The sequence below is a fragment of the Actinia tenebrosa genome, unplaced genomic scaffold, assembly GCF_029948245.1.
Source record: "Actinia tenebrosa isolate PJP-AT-01 unplaced genomic scaffold, QUT_ActTen_1.0 PGA_scaffold15__27_contigs__length_11533743, whole genome shotgun sequence".
Lineage (NCBI taxonomy): Eukaryota > Metazoa > Cnidaria > Anthozoa > Actiniaria > Actiniidae > Actinia > Actinia tenebrosa.
Genome location: NW_028292575.1, coordinates 2,342,914 through 2,355,376, shown reverse-complemented (window position 1 = coordinate 2,355,376; position 12,463 = coordinate 2,342,914). Strand labels below are relative to the sequence as shown.

Sequence of the window (12,463 nt, the reverse complement as noted above, 5' to 3'; positions counted from 1 at the left end):
AAATTACGCTTGCTCTGGAACAGGGTATATGAAATCACGCTCTCTCCTCTCTGGAACAGGGTTTTCAGCGATCTCTCTGGAACAGGGTATGAATTTCAGCGATTTTTAATCTGGAACAGGGTCAGGGTTCAGAGGGCTCAGCGGCACATCCCTATCCTAAACGGGTAAGAGTACCCCCCCCCCCCCCCCCCCCCTCGGGTCACAAATGTAGTTCACAAATGTAGGAAAAGAAGGAAAGAAACAAAAAAAGGAACAAAAATAGAAAGGAAGAAAGAAAGAACGAAAGAAAGGAAGGAAGGAGGGAAGGGAGGGAGGAAGGGAGGGAGGGAGGGAGGGAGGATGGAAGGGGAGGAAGAGAATGAAGAAAGAAAGAAAAAACTCTCGGTCGGTCTAGTACGAAAGTTATGCGTGGGCTTCCTGTGTTAGGTTAACAAGTCATACGAGTCAAACTAGGAAGCCATTGGTGTGTTTCATCGTACGAGGGTTTGTTTTTCTGATCACCGTTTTGTTTTGCTTTTCTTTTCTTGAATCAAGGTAAGATTACTTGAAATACAAACAAGACACGCTATATTATATTTTTCTAGTTTAATCTGCTTGAAAATATGAAAAATTGGCTTCAAATCGAACATCGAAATATCTTCTTTGCAAATTTGAATTCATTCGAGAAAATATCGTATTTCGTAGGGAAAGTCCGGGGGAAAAGTATGTACTAATATGTACAGTTTTCACAAACTTAATGTACGAATCCTAGAGCTTATTCACAATAAATATAACAGAGTTTATTTTAAAAAAGTGAACTGTTTCAAACTTCGGTAAAGTTATAGTTTTTTACTTAATTCTTAGCTTGAACTGTTAAAATAATTGATTATGTAAGGTCCAGTGTCTACTTTAGTCAGGCCAGGGATTCCTTCTTTCTTTACTGTCGTGTTTCCACATGCAATGTTTAATAATCTTTGTTATGGTTTTTGTATTGTTTATAATATGTTTAGGGTGGGTAATTATGAACATTATCATGGTGGTGTTAGTATTAATGATTTCAGAGTGGTGGTTCTAGTGATGTGATGGTGACGATGGTGACGATGGTGATGATAGTAATGGTGGTGGCTACCATAGTGATGATGATGCTGTTGTGGATAGTGAAGGTGCTGGTTATGATATGATGGTGTTTGTGACGGTGATGATGATGATAGTGGTGTTGGTGATGATGATGATGAAGGTGAAGGTGGTGGTAATGATAATGGTGGTGTTTGTGGCGATGATGATGATGATAATGGTGTTGGTGATGATGATGATGAAGGTGAAGGTGGTGGTAATGATAATGGTGGTGTTTGTGGCGATGATGATGATGATAATGGTGTTGGTGATGATGATGATGATGAAGGTGAAGGTGGTGGTGATGATGATAGTGGTGTTGGTGGTGATGATGATGATGGTGAAGGTGAAGGTGGGGGCAATGATAATGGTGATGTTTGTGATAATGATGATGATGATGGTAGTGGTGTTGGTGGTGATGAGAGTGGCGGCTGTGATGTTGAGGATTTTTGCTACTCCATGATCCATACATGTATTGAGTTAATTATTGTAAAACATTTGAAGTTTTGTAGAACATGTTTAGACAAGCAGCTAGAGGCATTCTCAGGACCGGGGGAGGTGGATTCAGGAGGTAAAATACTTACTTAAATCTTGACATTTTTTATACTGCCTTGTTATATAATCACATTACTATTTGACTTAGTTCTATTCAACAAAAGCCACCATGTTGACAAATTATTTCTTTTTTTACGTCAACCAATGTGTGGTTGCCATGTCTATGAAATGCACAGTCTATAAGACTTCACTTGATATATGCCATTAGCAACTGTCCTTCCTTGTTCACTCAATTTGAAAACGTCTTGTGGTTACGTGCCCTGGACTCAATGTTTATAGAATATTCTTTCATTTATTAATTGAAATAAATAGCACTTGTGTTATGGAAGCAACAGAAAATAGCTTAGTTAATATTTCTATAGACCTTAATTGTTCCATGATCAAATTGGAACATTTGATATAATGTGGGGGGATTGAGAAAAACTGGAGAGAAATCCAGAGAGAAACCCTTAAGGCAAAGGAAAGAACCAACAACCAGGTCCATCTACTTACATGTGATAGTGGGGATAATCACGGAATCCATAACTTTGTGATGCAGCTTAAAATTCAACCAATTGCAATATGTCATTACTAGCATACACTTATTTCAATAAAGTTAGTCACCTAAAAGGCTACAAAGATGTGACCGGCAAGGATTATGGATAGATACATTTTACACGTTTCAACTGCTTGATCACTGTTGATGGACTTGAGATCTTCTACCAGTTACAAGTTAACCTCCTCTGAGCATCCTCAACTGCTACAGTTTGTGTCAAAAGCTTTACTTGTTGAATATAAAACATTTCCCATGATTCTCAGGGATCACAGCTTTCTAGGTTTTTGGTGACTAACTTTATTGAAATAAGTATATACGATTTACTCTTCACTCATTCACTTTTTATAGGGCAGCTTTATCTGGAAGAGTAACCTCAACAAAAATCCCTAAAAGGTCTGTCAGTGGAACCTCTACTGCCAATCAAGGCAATAGTCAGGGCTACCTTATCCTTGGTATATGCACTGGTGCTTTGTGCGGCGCTGCTCTCATATACAGGAAACAAAATGTAAGGTTAACAGCTGTTAGGGTGGGGTGGGTGGGGGACTACATCTCTTTCCTTTGCTTCTGTTTACACCCAGATATCTTTGGTATATGCACTAATGCTTTGTGCGGTGCCGCTTTCATATACAGAAACCAAAATGAATGGTTAATGGCTGTTAGGGTGTGGTGGGTGGGAATTACATCTCTTTTCTTTGCTTCTGCATACATACACACAGATATATGTACTTGATTGTAGGACTTAAACCTGGTTCTCCTTGGTGAGAGGCGAGCACTCTGACTGCTATGCCACCAGACTTATTAAATGGTGTTTTTCAGGGGTCTCATGCCAAACAAGCCAAAGAATCAAAGAGCAAAATTGAGGAAACTGGCTTCATTTCCCGTGAAGAAGTTGCAAAGCATGACAACCGAAAGACTGGGATCTGGATCGCCTATGACGGGGCTGTTTATGACATCACAGAATTCATCGACAATCATCCAGGGGGGTCCAGCAAGATAATACTAGCAGCTGGTAAAGACTTGGAGCCCTTCTGGTCCATGTATCCTGTTCATAAGAAAGAAGAAGTGAGGGCGATACTTGAGGAGTACCGCATAGGGAGTCTTGCTCCTGAAGACAAGGCTAAGGTAGTTGATTCTAATGACCCATTCAAAGATGAACCAGAGCGGCATCCTGCACTTAAGGTAAACTCTGCGAAACCATTCAATGCTGAACCCCCCCTGGAGCTTCTCGGGGAAAACTACATAACCCCTACTGATATATTCTTTGTGCGTAATCACCTCCCCGTTCCACATCTAAATGAGAAGGATTATAAGCTAGAGTTGTCGGGTGAAGATATGAAGAAAGTGAGCTTGTTTTTGAAAGACTTGAAGACCAAGTTCAAGAAGCATACCATCACTGCGACCATGCAATGCGCAGGCAACAGACGCAGCGAGATGAACCAAATAAAACAGGTCAAAGGGTTAAATTGGGGCCAAGGAGCGATCTCTACGGCACAGTGGAGTGGCGCGTTACTTAAAGATGTACTAGAGTACGCAGGGTTCGACCAGGAACATGTAGAAAAGTATGGAATAGAGCATATTGTATTTGAAGGCTATGATAAAGATATCACTGGAACTACATATGGTTCTTCAATCCCGATTCAAAAGGCTGTATCTCCTCAAGGTGATGTCTTGTTAGCCTACGAGATGAATGGGAAGGATATTCCTCTAGATCATGGATTCCCTGTGCGTGCCGTCGTCCCGGGTATCGTGGGAGCCAGGAACGTCAAATGGTTGGCTAAAGTAGAAGCTAGTAAAAACGAGAGCTCAAGTCACTGGCAGCAGAATGACTATAAGGGATTCTGTCCTTCCGTAGACTGGGATTGTGTTGATTTTGGAACATCACCAGCCATCCAGGAACAGCCCGTGACGTCAGGTATTTGTCACCCAACACCAGGTGCCCAGGTGTCACGCGATGAAGAAGAAATCACAGTCAAAGGATACGCATGGAGCGGAGGTGGGCGCCCGATTGTCCGCGTCGACTTATCTCTCGATGGAGGAAAGAACTGGACCACTGCGACCCTCGATGGGAAAAAACAACCCTATGGGCGTGCATGGGCGTGGTCCTTGTGGAAGGCAACCCTTCCTATACCCCAAGGGGTTGATAAATTAGATATTATATGTAAGGCTGTGGATAGTTCGTATAATGTGCAACCAGACTCGGTTGCACCGATCTGGAATCTACGAGGTGTGTTGTCTAATGCATGGCACCGCATAAGTGTTCCTGTGGTGGATGAATGAATAGGGGCAGTTATTTAGCTATCATCAAAGCGAGGCTAGTAGGGTCGGGAAAGGAAAACCAACATTTTAAAAAGAATTAGAAATTTTTGTATTTCATATGAAAGTCAATATCAACATTTTATAGTGCTTGTAATTGTCTGTTGTTTTTACAAATGTTATTATTATGATCGTTACCATCATACTACTATCATCACATGACATCACGTTCACATCATCATCGTCATCACACGTACAATTATTTTACAATCATCGCCATCACCACCATCATATCACCATCATCACGCATCATAACCATCATCATCACGCATCATTACCATCATCATCACGCATCATTACCATCATCACCATTACCAACATCATCACCATTATCATCACCATCATCACATCATGAACATCACAACCATCATATCATCATCATCATCATCACGCATCATTACCATCATCACCATCATGAACATCATGAACATCACAACCATCATATCATCGTCATCATCATCACCATCATTACCATCATTAAGACCAGAAAAATAAACTTCCAAATTAATCATAAATTTGAGGGCCACTTCGAAACTTTGTATTTATTTATTTACTATTTAACATCATCATCCCTGTTAGTACCAATACCACTACCAAGATCATCGGTATTATATTTGCATGCGTACTTATTCTATATGTTCGATAATAAGTAGTAATAAATATTAGTACAATTTTAAACTTTAATATAGAGTTTCTCGAGCTGTGATTGGTCGAGCGATCAGTGATTCTAAGACGATAATCACTGTTCGAGCGGTAATTATGAGGTTTTCCAAGGTAGCCAGATCGGAAGTAATACTAAAACTTTTTTTTATCCTGAATTTCGTCTTTTCTCTGATATTCAAGTCTAAAATTATGCTAAAACAATTATTCCCCTCAGGCTCAGTGATTATTTTGGAATGATGCATACCATTTGTTTTCTAACCGGAATTTCCGGGTAAATGGTAAGCACCCCTGGTCTTGCGTTGTTGAAAACTAGTTTTTTTTATAGCTAAAAATGTAATAATCACGAAAGAGGTGATTGAATTTATTTGAAAACAATAACGATACCAAAAGTTTTCTAAATTTTAATAATTTTTAATAAATGGTTTGATTAATACTGAAGAAATATAAAACGCGCGCGCGTGCTGTGTGCAGTTATATAGCACGCGGGGGTTGGCAGAACACAAGAGAAGTGTTAGGAGAAGCATGACGCGTAGCGGAGTGCTTCTCAACACTTCTCGAGTGTTCTGACAATCTCCAAGTGCTTTACAACTGCACACAGCAAATCAAGCAAGTTTTTTATTTCTTTTATAAAATATAAATTACAATAACCGTTCTTTCGGCTAGGAATGACGCGCGTGCTGGGTGCTCTCATAAAGCACGCGCTCCCAACCAATCAGAACGCGATATTTATAGCAGTTATTGTATAAATTATGATTTTGGTATACTTATCTTTGAGTTCATTTCAGTAAAAACGTGCAACGATAGTAATAATAATTCTAATAATCAATTTTATAATACCACCAGAGTCCTCTGTACCCTCTTGATGTCCTGGAGGTCCCGCGGGATTCCCTTGTATTATTCCCTCCATGAATTCTTCGATGTGGCTAATTCGTAGCATTTCTGGTCCCGATATTATTTAATAGTTCCTTCCTTCTCAGAAGCTAACAAGCTAAATTCCAATTCGAGTTAGCCATGCCAGCCCTGACTTAGATCAGACCAGGGGTTGTTTCAGGGTTTGATCTGTAAGTTAGCTATGCCCTGACTTAGATCAGCCCAGAGGTTGTTTCAGGGTTTGATCTGTGAGTTAGCCATGCCCTGACTTTGATCAGCCCAGAGGTTGAATTGATTCAGGGTTCAATCTGTGAGTTAGCCATGCCCTGACTTGGATCAGCCCAGAGGTTGATTCAGGGTTTCATCTGTGAGGTAGCCATGCCCTGACTTTGATCAGCCCAGAGGTTGTTCAAGGGCGGATCCAGGGGGAGGGTCGGGGGGGTCGCGACCCCCCTGTCATTCCTGAGGTCAAATGGTCTTCCTATGGTAAAAATGCGACTGGGATTCCTTTGCCCACAAAATTTACCCGTGAGACCCCCCCTTCAAAAAAACCCTGGATCCGCCCTTAACTTCTTGTTTCAGGGTTTGGTCTGTGAGTTAGCCATGCCCTGACTTGGATCAGCCCAGAGAGGTTGTTTCAAGGTTTGATCTATGAGTTAGCCATGCCCTGACTTAGTTCAGTGGCCAGAGGTTAATTGTTTCAGGCTTTAATTAAAAGGTTTCGTTTGTCTGTTTTATTGAGCAAAATTTTATTGAGCAAAATGAACAATATAACAAAACTTTAAAAAAGGGCGCCAAAATTTTTTAGCTTAACATTCTTTCAACCAGATATCTAAAAAATTGCAAAAGATAGTACAGAAATGTTTTCTTTTTTTTAACTTTTATCAAAATATTGAATAGTTATGAATAAGTGCATCATGATCATCGTCTTCTGCCAGCGCCTCCCGCACCACCAGCGGAGCCCTGAACTCCCTGAGGGCCCTTATGTCCTTGAGGTCCCGGGGGTCCTGGAGGCCCTGGAGCTCCCGGAGGTCCCGCTGGATTCCCTGGATATCCTTTCCATCCCCAAGCGCCTATGTTTCCCGGTGCTCCTGGTGGTCCTGGAGGTCCCTTTGGTCCTTGTGGGCCGGGTAGTCCTGGAGGCCCGTCAGGTCCCGGTGGGCCTGGGGGCTGTCGGGGATCGTAGGGTAGATCGGCGTAGTAGTTAGAAATAGATGGTTCACCTACGGGGACATATCTTGTTTCTCTCTCTGTGATAAAATAAACAATAAACAAATAAACGTAAAAAATCATTTTTAAATTTTAGAGCAAAGTATCAATATATATTTTGTATTTATATATACATGTAGCATGTTTATTATCTTTAAGATATTTTTTAAGATAAAAAAAAAAGTCTGTAATATTTGTTATATAGATTATTTTCGGCACGTACTTGTTCCCGAAATCAAAGATATTTCGATCTTTCTGAATTCTAAAAACTCCCCAAAAGTTATCCAAACAGAACTAAACAAGCACTGAATATACTTCAAAAATATTAATCATCAGAAATATTACAATGCAAGAAATCGTTTTATTGGAAGTTTTGTTAAGTTATTTTCTTATTTTTTGGAAAATTTTGAAAATCTGCCGCTGTTGACAAAAAACAGCCATTTTCCCGCCATTTTGTAATAATGCGCAGCGCGCGTTTCCGGCAATTCAAATCGATATTCGCTCGGAGCAATAGGGGATTTTGTCAAGAGAAACCACACACGAATTTTCTAAAGGAATTTTATTTAAAAATATCTTCACTTGTTACTGAATAACAGTTGCGTTACATTCAATTTAATTCTATTAAAACCGGAGAAAGAATTTTGTATCTTCTAATGCACAACGTGTATATTTTGTACTAGTTTTTTTCTACTAAACTGTTTTCTTGAATTCTCATCAAAACTTATAAAAGTTGGTTTTGTGTGAATTCTCACAATAAAAAATGAGCTAAATACTTCTAATCTCTGCTCTAATAAACTCTGTATTATAACATATTATTCATTGTAGTAACTACTTCATATTTCGTATAATATTCATTAAGAAATTTGAGACATTCGTCTATATTCGTATGAAAGATTGTGATTCAAGTTGTGATTCAAGCAAAAACCTCAAACGAGAGATTTCAGTGTACTTCAAGGTTTATATACACATTCATTCCGTGACTTCTCTTGTACCATGTTGATAGTGTCCCAAGTCTCTCACAGCACCTACTCGATAAGTTCCCTGTTTATCCTAGATGTTGTCCTACACCCCCGAATAAACCACTTGGTCCCATAGAACCCATGTCTCCGGGAGGTCCTTGGTTACCAGACGGTCCAGGAGGTCCCATAGGGCCATCTCGTCCAGGGGGTCCGGCAGGGGCTCCTGGGTATCCGGGTATACCCGGTGGTCCTGGAAGTCCTGGTGGTCCTGGTGGTCCCTTAGGTCCATCGGGTCCTTGAGGTCCAGGCATTCCCATTGGTCCGTCTGGTCCAGGTGGTCCTGGTGGGGGAGGGGGTGGTGGTGGAAGTGGTGGCGGTAATGGTGGTAGCGGTGGGGGTGGTGGTGGTGCACAACAGACCGCTGTACAAGCAGGCGCACATGAGCCCGGGCAACCAGGTGGACATGGATTCGCGCTTCTCTTTAACAAAGCTGAAATAAATTAATACCTATTAATTCTCCAATAATAACTAATAAATAGTAATAACTATGACGTAATATTCTTCATATTCTTACATAATTTGAGTTTGAATCTCTCATTTCCCAAGTTAAAACAGCGCTTTTTATCGATAAAATAATAAAATAACATCATTGAAAGTAAGATATTTCTTCATACAAGCAAGCTGACATTCCTTTGAACAAACCCTAAATAATATAAGAATTCAATAATCATCAAAACATTGACAAGAAAAACATAAAATCTTAAAACAACATATTTCAGTTTCAATATACCCCTTGAACTCAGTCCCCAGATGATTTGTTCTGGGGTACAAGGCAATGAATCTTTTTGCATAAGAAAAGACAGCCCATTATTTTGTCCCCCAGAACAATTCCTCTAGGAAATCAATGCAAGATGTCTATACGAAAGCCGGTTACATTTTCTTATTTACGCCGTCTTGAAAGGCAACCAGGCCTTTACATGACACGAAACTTATTAGTTCATCCTGCAATCGAGCTGTTAATCCCTCCCCGCCACTTTTAACCTAAAATTAATCTAATTTATAAGTTACAAATTTATTAAATGTATATTTATATCATTTAAATTTATAGCATTAATATTCAATTTTAATTCAAACTTTTTTAGTTTAGTTATTTATTGTTAAAATAAATTGATGGTTTTCACGGCGGCCATGTTGGAGGAACTTAACAAAAGAATTGTCAATAAATTCTTTTGTTATTGATCCTCCAGCATGGCCGCCGTGTCTTTTGTTGTTTAATTCTCTTGGGAATGGTTGCAAACCATCAAAAGGATCAGAAAGCGAGGTTAAATGCATCATCGAATCAAGATCTAGAAAAGTTTTTAATTTATCTTCATTAATTATTACTAACTTATTTTTTAATGTAAAAAAACTAAATCTATAATTTATCAACACGACAACTTGTTTGAAAAAATTACAATTTATCATTTCAATGGAGATATAAATTAATTATGAGAAAAATGTTAAATGCGATTACTGGGTTAGTATACAAATATATTAGCAACAATACAGACACATGCATTAAACCTACAATTGAACTCGTTCCTATAGATTCCAAAACTCAGTGACACAAAATTCATTTTAATGAACAGACAGTTTTTAAAAACCTTCGTCCAATCAATAGTTAAGTGGTTTCAATTTAGTTTGCAAAAAGAAGAAATTTTCCATAATTACCTACGGTCGATCTTCCTGCTCGTAAGTTCCAAATGGCATTCCTCAACGTTGAAGACCAAAAGTTTCGTCGAAAACTAGCCTATATGAGATCATCGTCGAACGGCTTCTCGGAGTGATCACCTCTCAAAGGCGACCACCTCACCTCTATTATCCGTCCACTAAACTTTTTTTTGTGTCGATCAACGGTTTTGTTATAGAAGGCTGGTTTGTTATAGAAAATATATTCATGCATTTTGGATCCATCTTTCGTTTACGAACACAGATCTTTACTAAACTCACTACTATTAGTATTTTTTCTTCTTCAGTTAAACTGGTAAAACTTGATTTTTCGTTCGGCAAGTATTTTACCAAATTAATCATTAAAATATATTGAAAATCTATTAAGAAAAGCAGTTGTCATTAATAATATAAAACGTTTGAGCCAGCTACTTTGATCGCCAGTTCCAAATTCATGCAAAAAAAGCAAAGTTTACCATGTCTTTAGTTTATTCTGCTCTTTAACGTTTAAAATTAACAAAAATGCAAAATCAAGTCTTAGTCAACAAATAGGTAGTTTCTTAATTCTAAGAATTTAGTTCGTAAAATCGAAATATCCTTTTCGAAACATTCTATCCGAATTGTTTAATGAAGAACTACTTTCTTATTCTTCCACGTCGCATTTACCAAAAAAAACATGACTTCTCAAATGTAAACAAACTTTTCGAAGTACAAAGAAATTCGTCAATTAATATTGCAAAGTTTTTACTTCACGTTAGAGACAATGACCCACCCGGAAAGCTAGGTTACACAGGCTCATTATATATGCAAAGAACGTGAGGGGTGTTTGCTTGTACGTAGTTTTTTTCTCTCGAAATTTCTATTTACAAAAATGCTATTATTTGAAAAGGATGAATGATGTTTAAAGTATTGAGTTGTGTAGTTTTCATTTATGAAAGTAGTTTTTCGATGAACGTTGCTTTTCACTGATTGAATACGGTTTTGAAAAGTTTTGGAGATTTGCGTAAATTTTATCGAAAAGCGAGCGGCGAAAATGTAGAACAAAAGAAAACTTTTGTTCTACATTTTGCTCCAAATTCCTTAAAATTTTTCTTACAAAATATCTTAAAATAATTCAGTTTATGAACTATATATATATCTAGCTCTTTAGCGTAGAAAATACAAATTGAAATGGCCGGAAATAAGAATGCAACAAACCTTGATATTTCTCTCTTGTTTTCAACGATTTGTCAGGAAACGAATAAACCAAAGTTACAGCTAAAAAGAGTGCTACAACCGCCGTTACAAACACAGTCCTAGACTCCATGGTTCACCTATAGAGATAGCAAAAAGAAGTAATGAGCTTGTAGCTTGTGAAGCTGATATCCAGTTTCATTGATAAGAGTCACAAGGTTCAGTGAACATAACGTTGAGAGCAGCTTACCGTAACGTCGATGTGTCTTGTAAAGTGAACACTGGACTAACACAATGACCAGCCTGGCCGTTCTTTATACGTCCATGGTTATCAATAATTCAAGGTTTTTGGTGCTTTCCCGGTAAATCCTCCATTCATTTCAATAGTCTTTTGTATTAACCCTGGTTAAAGCAACATGGTGGTCAATTGTTGTGATTTTTAAAGACCTGTTTTTACAAGCTGCTTAAAGAAATAGCGATAAAGGATCACACTTATGCGTTTTTGTCATCGTTTTCCTAATCTGGACATCCTGATTTTCTAATTCCTTGTAATAGTGCCCGCCAGAGTTACTGATATAAGTGTGTCTGTAGGGGAAAAAAACTTTGCTATCGAAACACTGAGACACAATATTAGTAGCCCATTACGGAAATACCTGAGAGATATAACTGGGCAAGTACCAGTTATCGGGTTTTCCATTTGATTATTGATTTCGAAAATAATTCACTAACTATTCCTTGGAGTCGAAAGAAATTCAGTATATAAAATTAAAAACTAACCAAATATGAAATAAAATAAGTGATAAATTCTACGAATCCTGTCGGTTAACTGAGCTTGGACGAGAGGGGAAAAAAGACCATAAAAGCGCTTTTTGATTTCAAGCGATTCAAACGTCATATAACTTCTTTTAAAAGCTACTTTCAAAAAGAGTCACTCCTAAGCTTAATAGTGGAAGATCGTCTACGCACTGTGAAACTTCAGGAATTTTTCATAAAGAGGGAAGATTACGGTCAAAAAAGTTTATATCTACCTTGTTTGAAGGTGTTCTAACTAGGAATTTCATACGCGGTCTTTCAACTTTTCAAGTCATTTTTTAAATAATGAATTGTTCTTTTGTTTTTCTGCTTGAAGGTCAAGAACTTAAGATGTTACACTATTAAGCTTAGGAGTGACTATTTTTGAATGTTGGTTTTAAAACTATTTATAAAAATATAAATTAATAAAATGAAATTGAAAAATTCTTGAAGTTTCAGTGCGCTGACGAGTCACAATTGTTTTCCTTCCCTCCCCTCCCCTAAAAAGGATCAACTAGTGCAAGATAAAATTGAATAAACTGAACTCAAAAGAACTGAGTAAAATTTTTATTCCACATCTATTCTGCTTACTACT

At 38.1% G+C, this 12,463-nt stretch overlaps 2 protein-coding genes across 2 annotated transcripts; one reads left to right on the top strand and one right to left on the bottom strand.

The window, feature by feature from the left end:
* The first annotated feature begins 433 nt into the window (after positions 1-433).
* On the top strand, positions 434-5,010 carry LOC116291921 (sulfite oxidase). Its single transcript, XM_031699156.2, has 4 exons — positions 434-534; positions 1,597-1,663; positions 2,531-2,687; positions 2,999-5,010. The coding sequence occupies exons 2-4, from the start codon at positions 1,608-1,610 to the stop codon at positions 4,457-4,459; spliced, it is 1,674 nt and encodes a 557-aa protein (XP_031555016.2). The 5' UTR covers positions 434-534; positions 1,597-1,607; the 3' UTR covers positions 4,460-5,010.
* A 1,773-nt stretch (positions 5,011-6,783) lies between these two features.
* On the bottom strand, positions 6,784-11,358 carry LOC116291925 (uncharacterized). The gene is made up of 4 exons (XM_089030469.1): positions 11,327-11,358; positions 11,101-11,216; positions 8,363-8,686; positions 6,784-7,191 (listed from the first exon to the last, which is right to left on the bottom strand). Exons 2-4 carry the CDS (start codon positions 11,207-11,209, stop codon positions 6,950-6,952), a joined length of 675 nt encoding a protein of 224 aa, XP_088886595.1. The 5' UTR covers positions 11,210-11,216; positions 11,327-11,358; the 3' UTR covers positions 6,784-6,949.
* Between the last annotated feature and the right edge of the window lie 1,105 nt (positions 11,359-12,463).

Bases quoted from the DNA above. Each gene is read 5' to 3' on its own strand.
- LOC116291921 (XM_031699156.2), top strand. From the start codon at position 1,608: ATGTTTAGACAAGCAGCTAGAGGCATTCTCAGGACCGGGGGAGGTGGA. The intron at 1,664-2,530 runs GTAAAATACTTA...CACTTTTTATAG, and splicing joins GGGGGAGGTGGATTCAGGAG to GGCAGCTTTATCTGGAAGAG. The intron at 2,688-2,998 runs GTAAGGTTAACA...GGTGTTTTTCAG, and splicing joins TCATATACAGGAAACAAAAT to GGGTCTCATGCCAAACAAGC.
- LOC116291925 (XM_089030469.1), bottom strand. From the start codon at position 11,209: ATGGAGTCTAGGACTGTGTTTGTAACGGCGGTTGTAGCACTCTTTTTA. The intron at 8,687-11,100 runs GTTTGTTGCATT...AATTTATTTCAG, and splicing joins AACAAGAGAGAAATATCAAG to CTTTGTTAAAGAGAAGCGCG. The intron at 7,192-8,362 runs GTAACCAAGGAC...GACAGCCCCCAG, and splicing joins GGGACCTCCTGGACCGTCTG to GCCCACCGGGACCTGACGGG.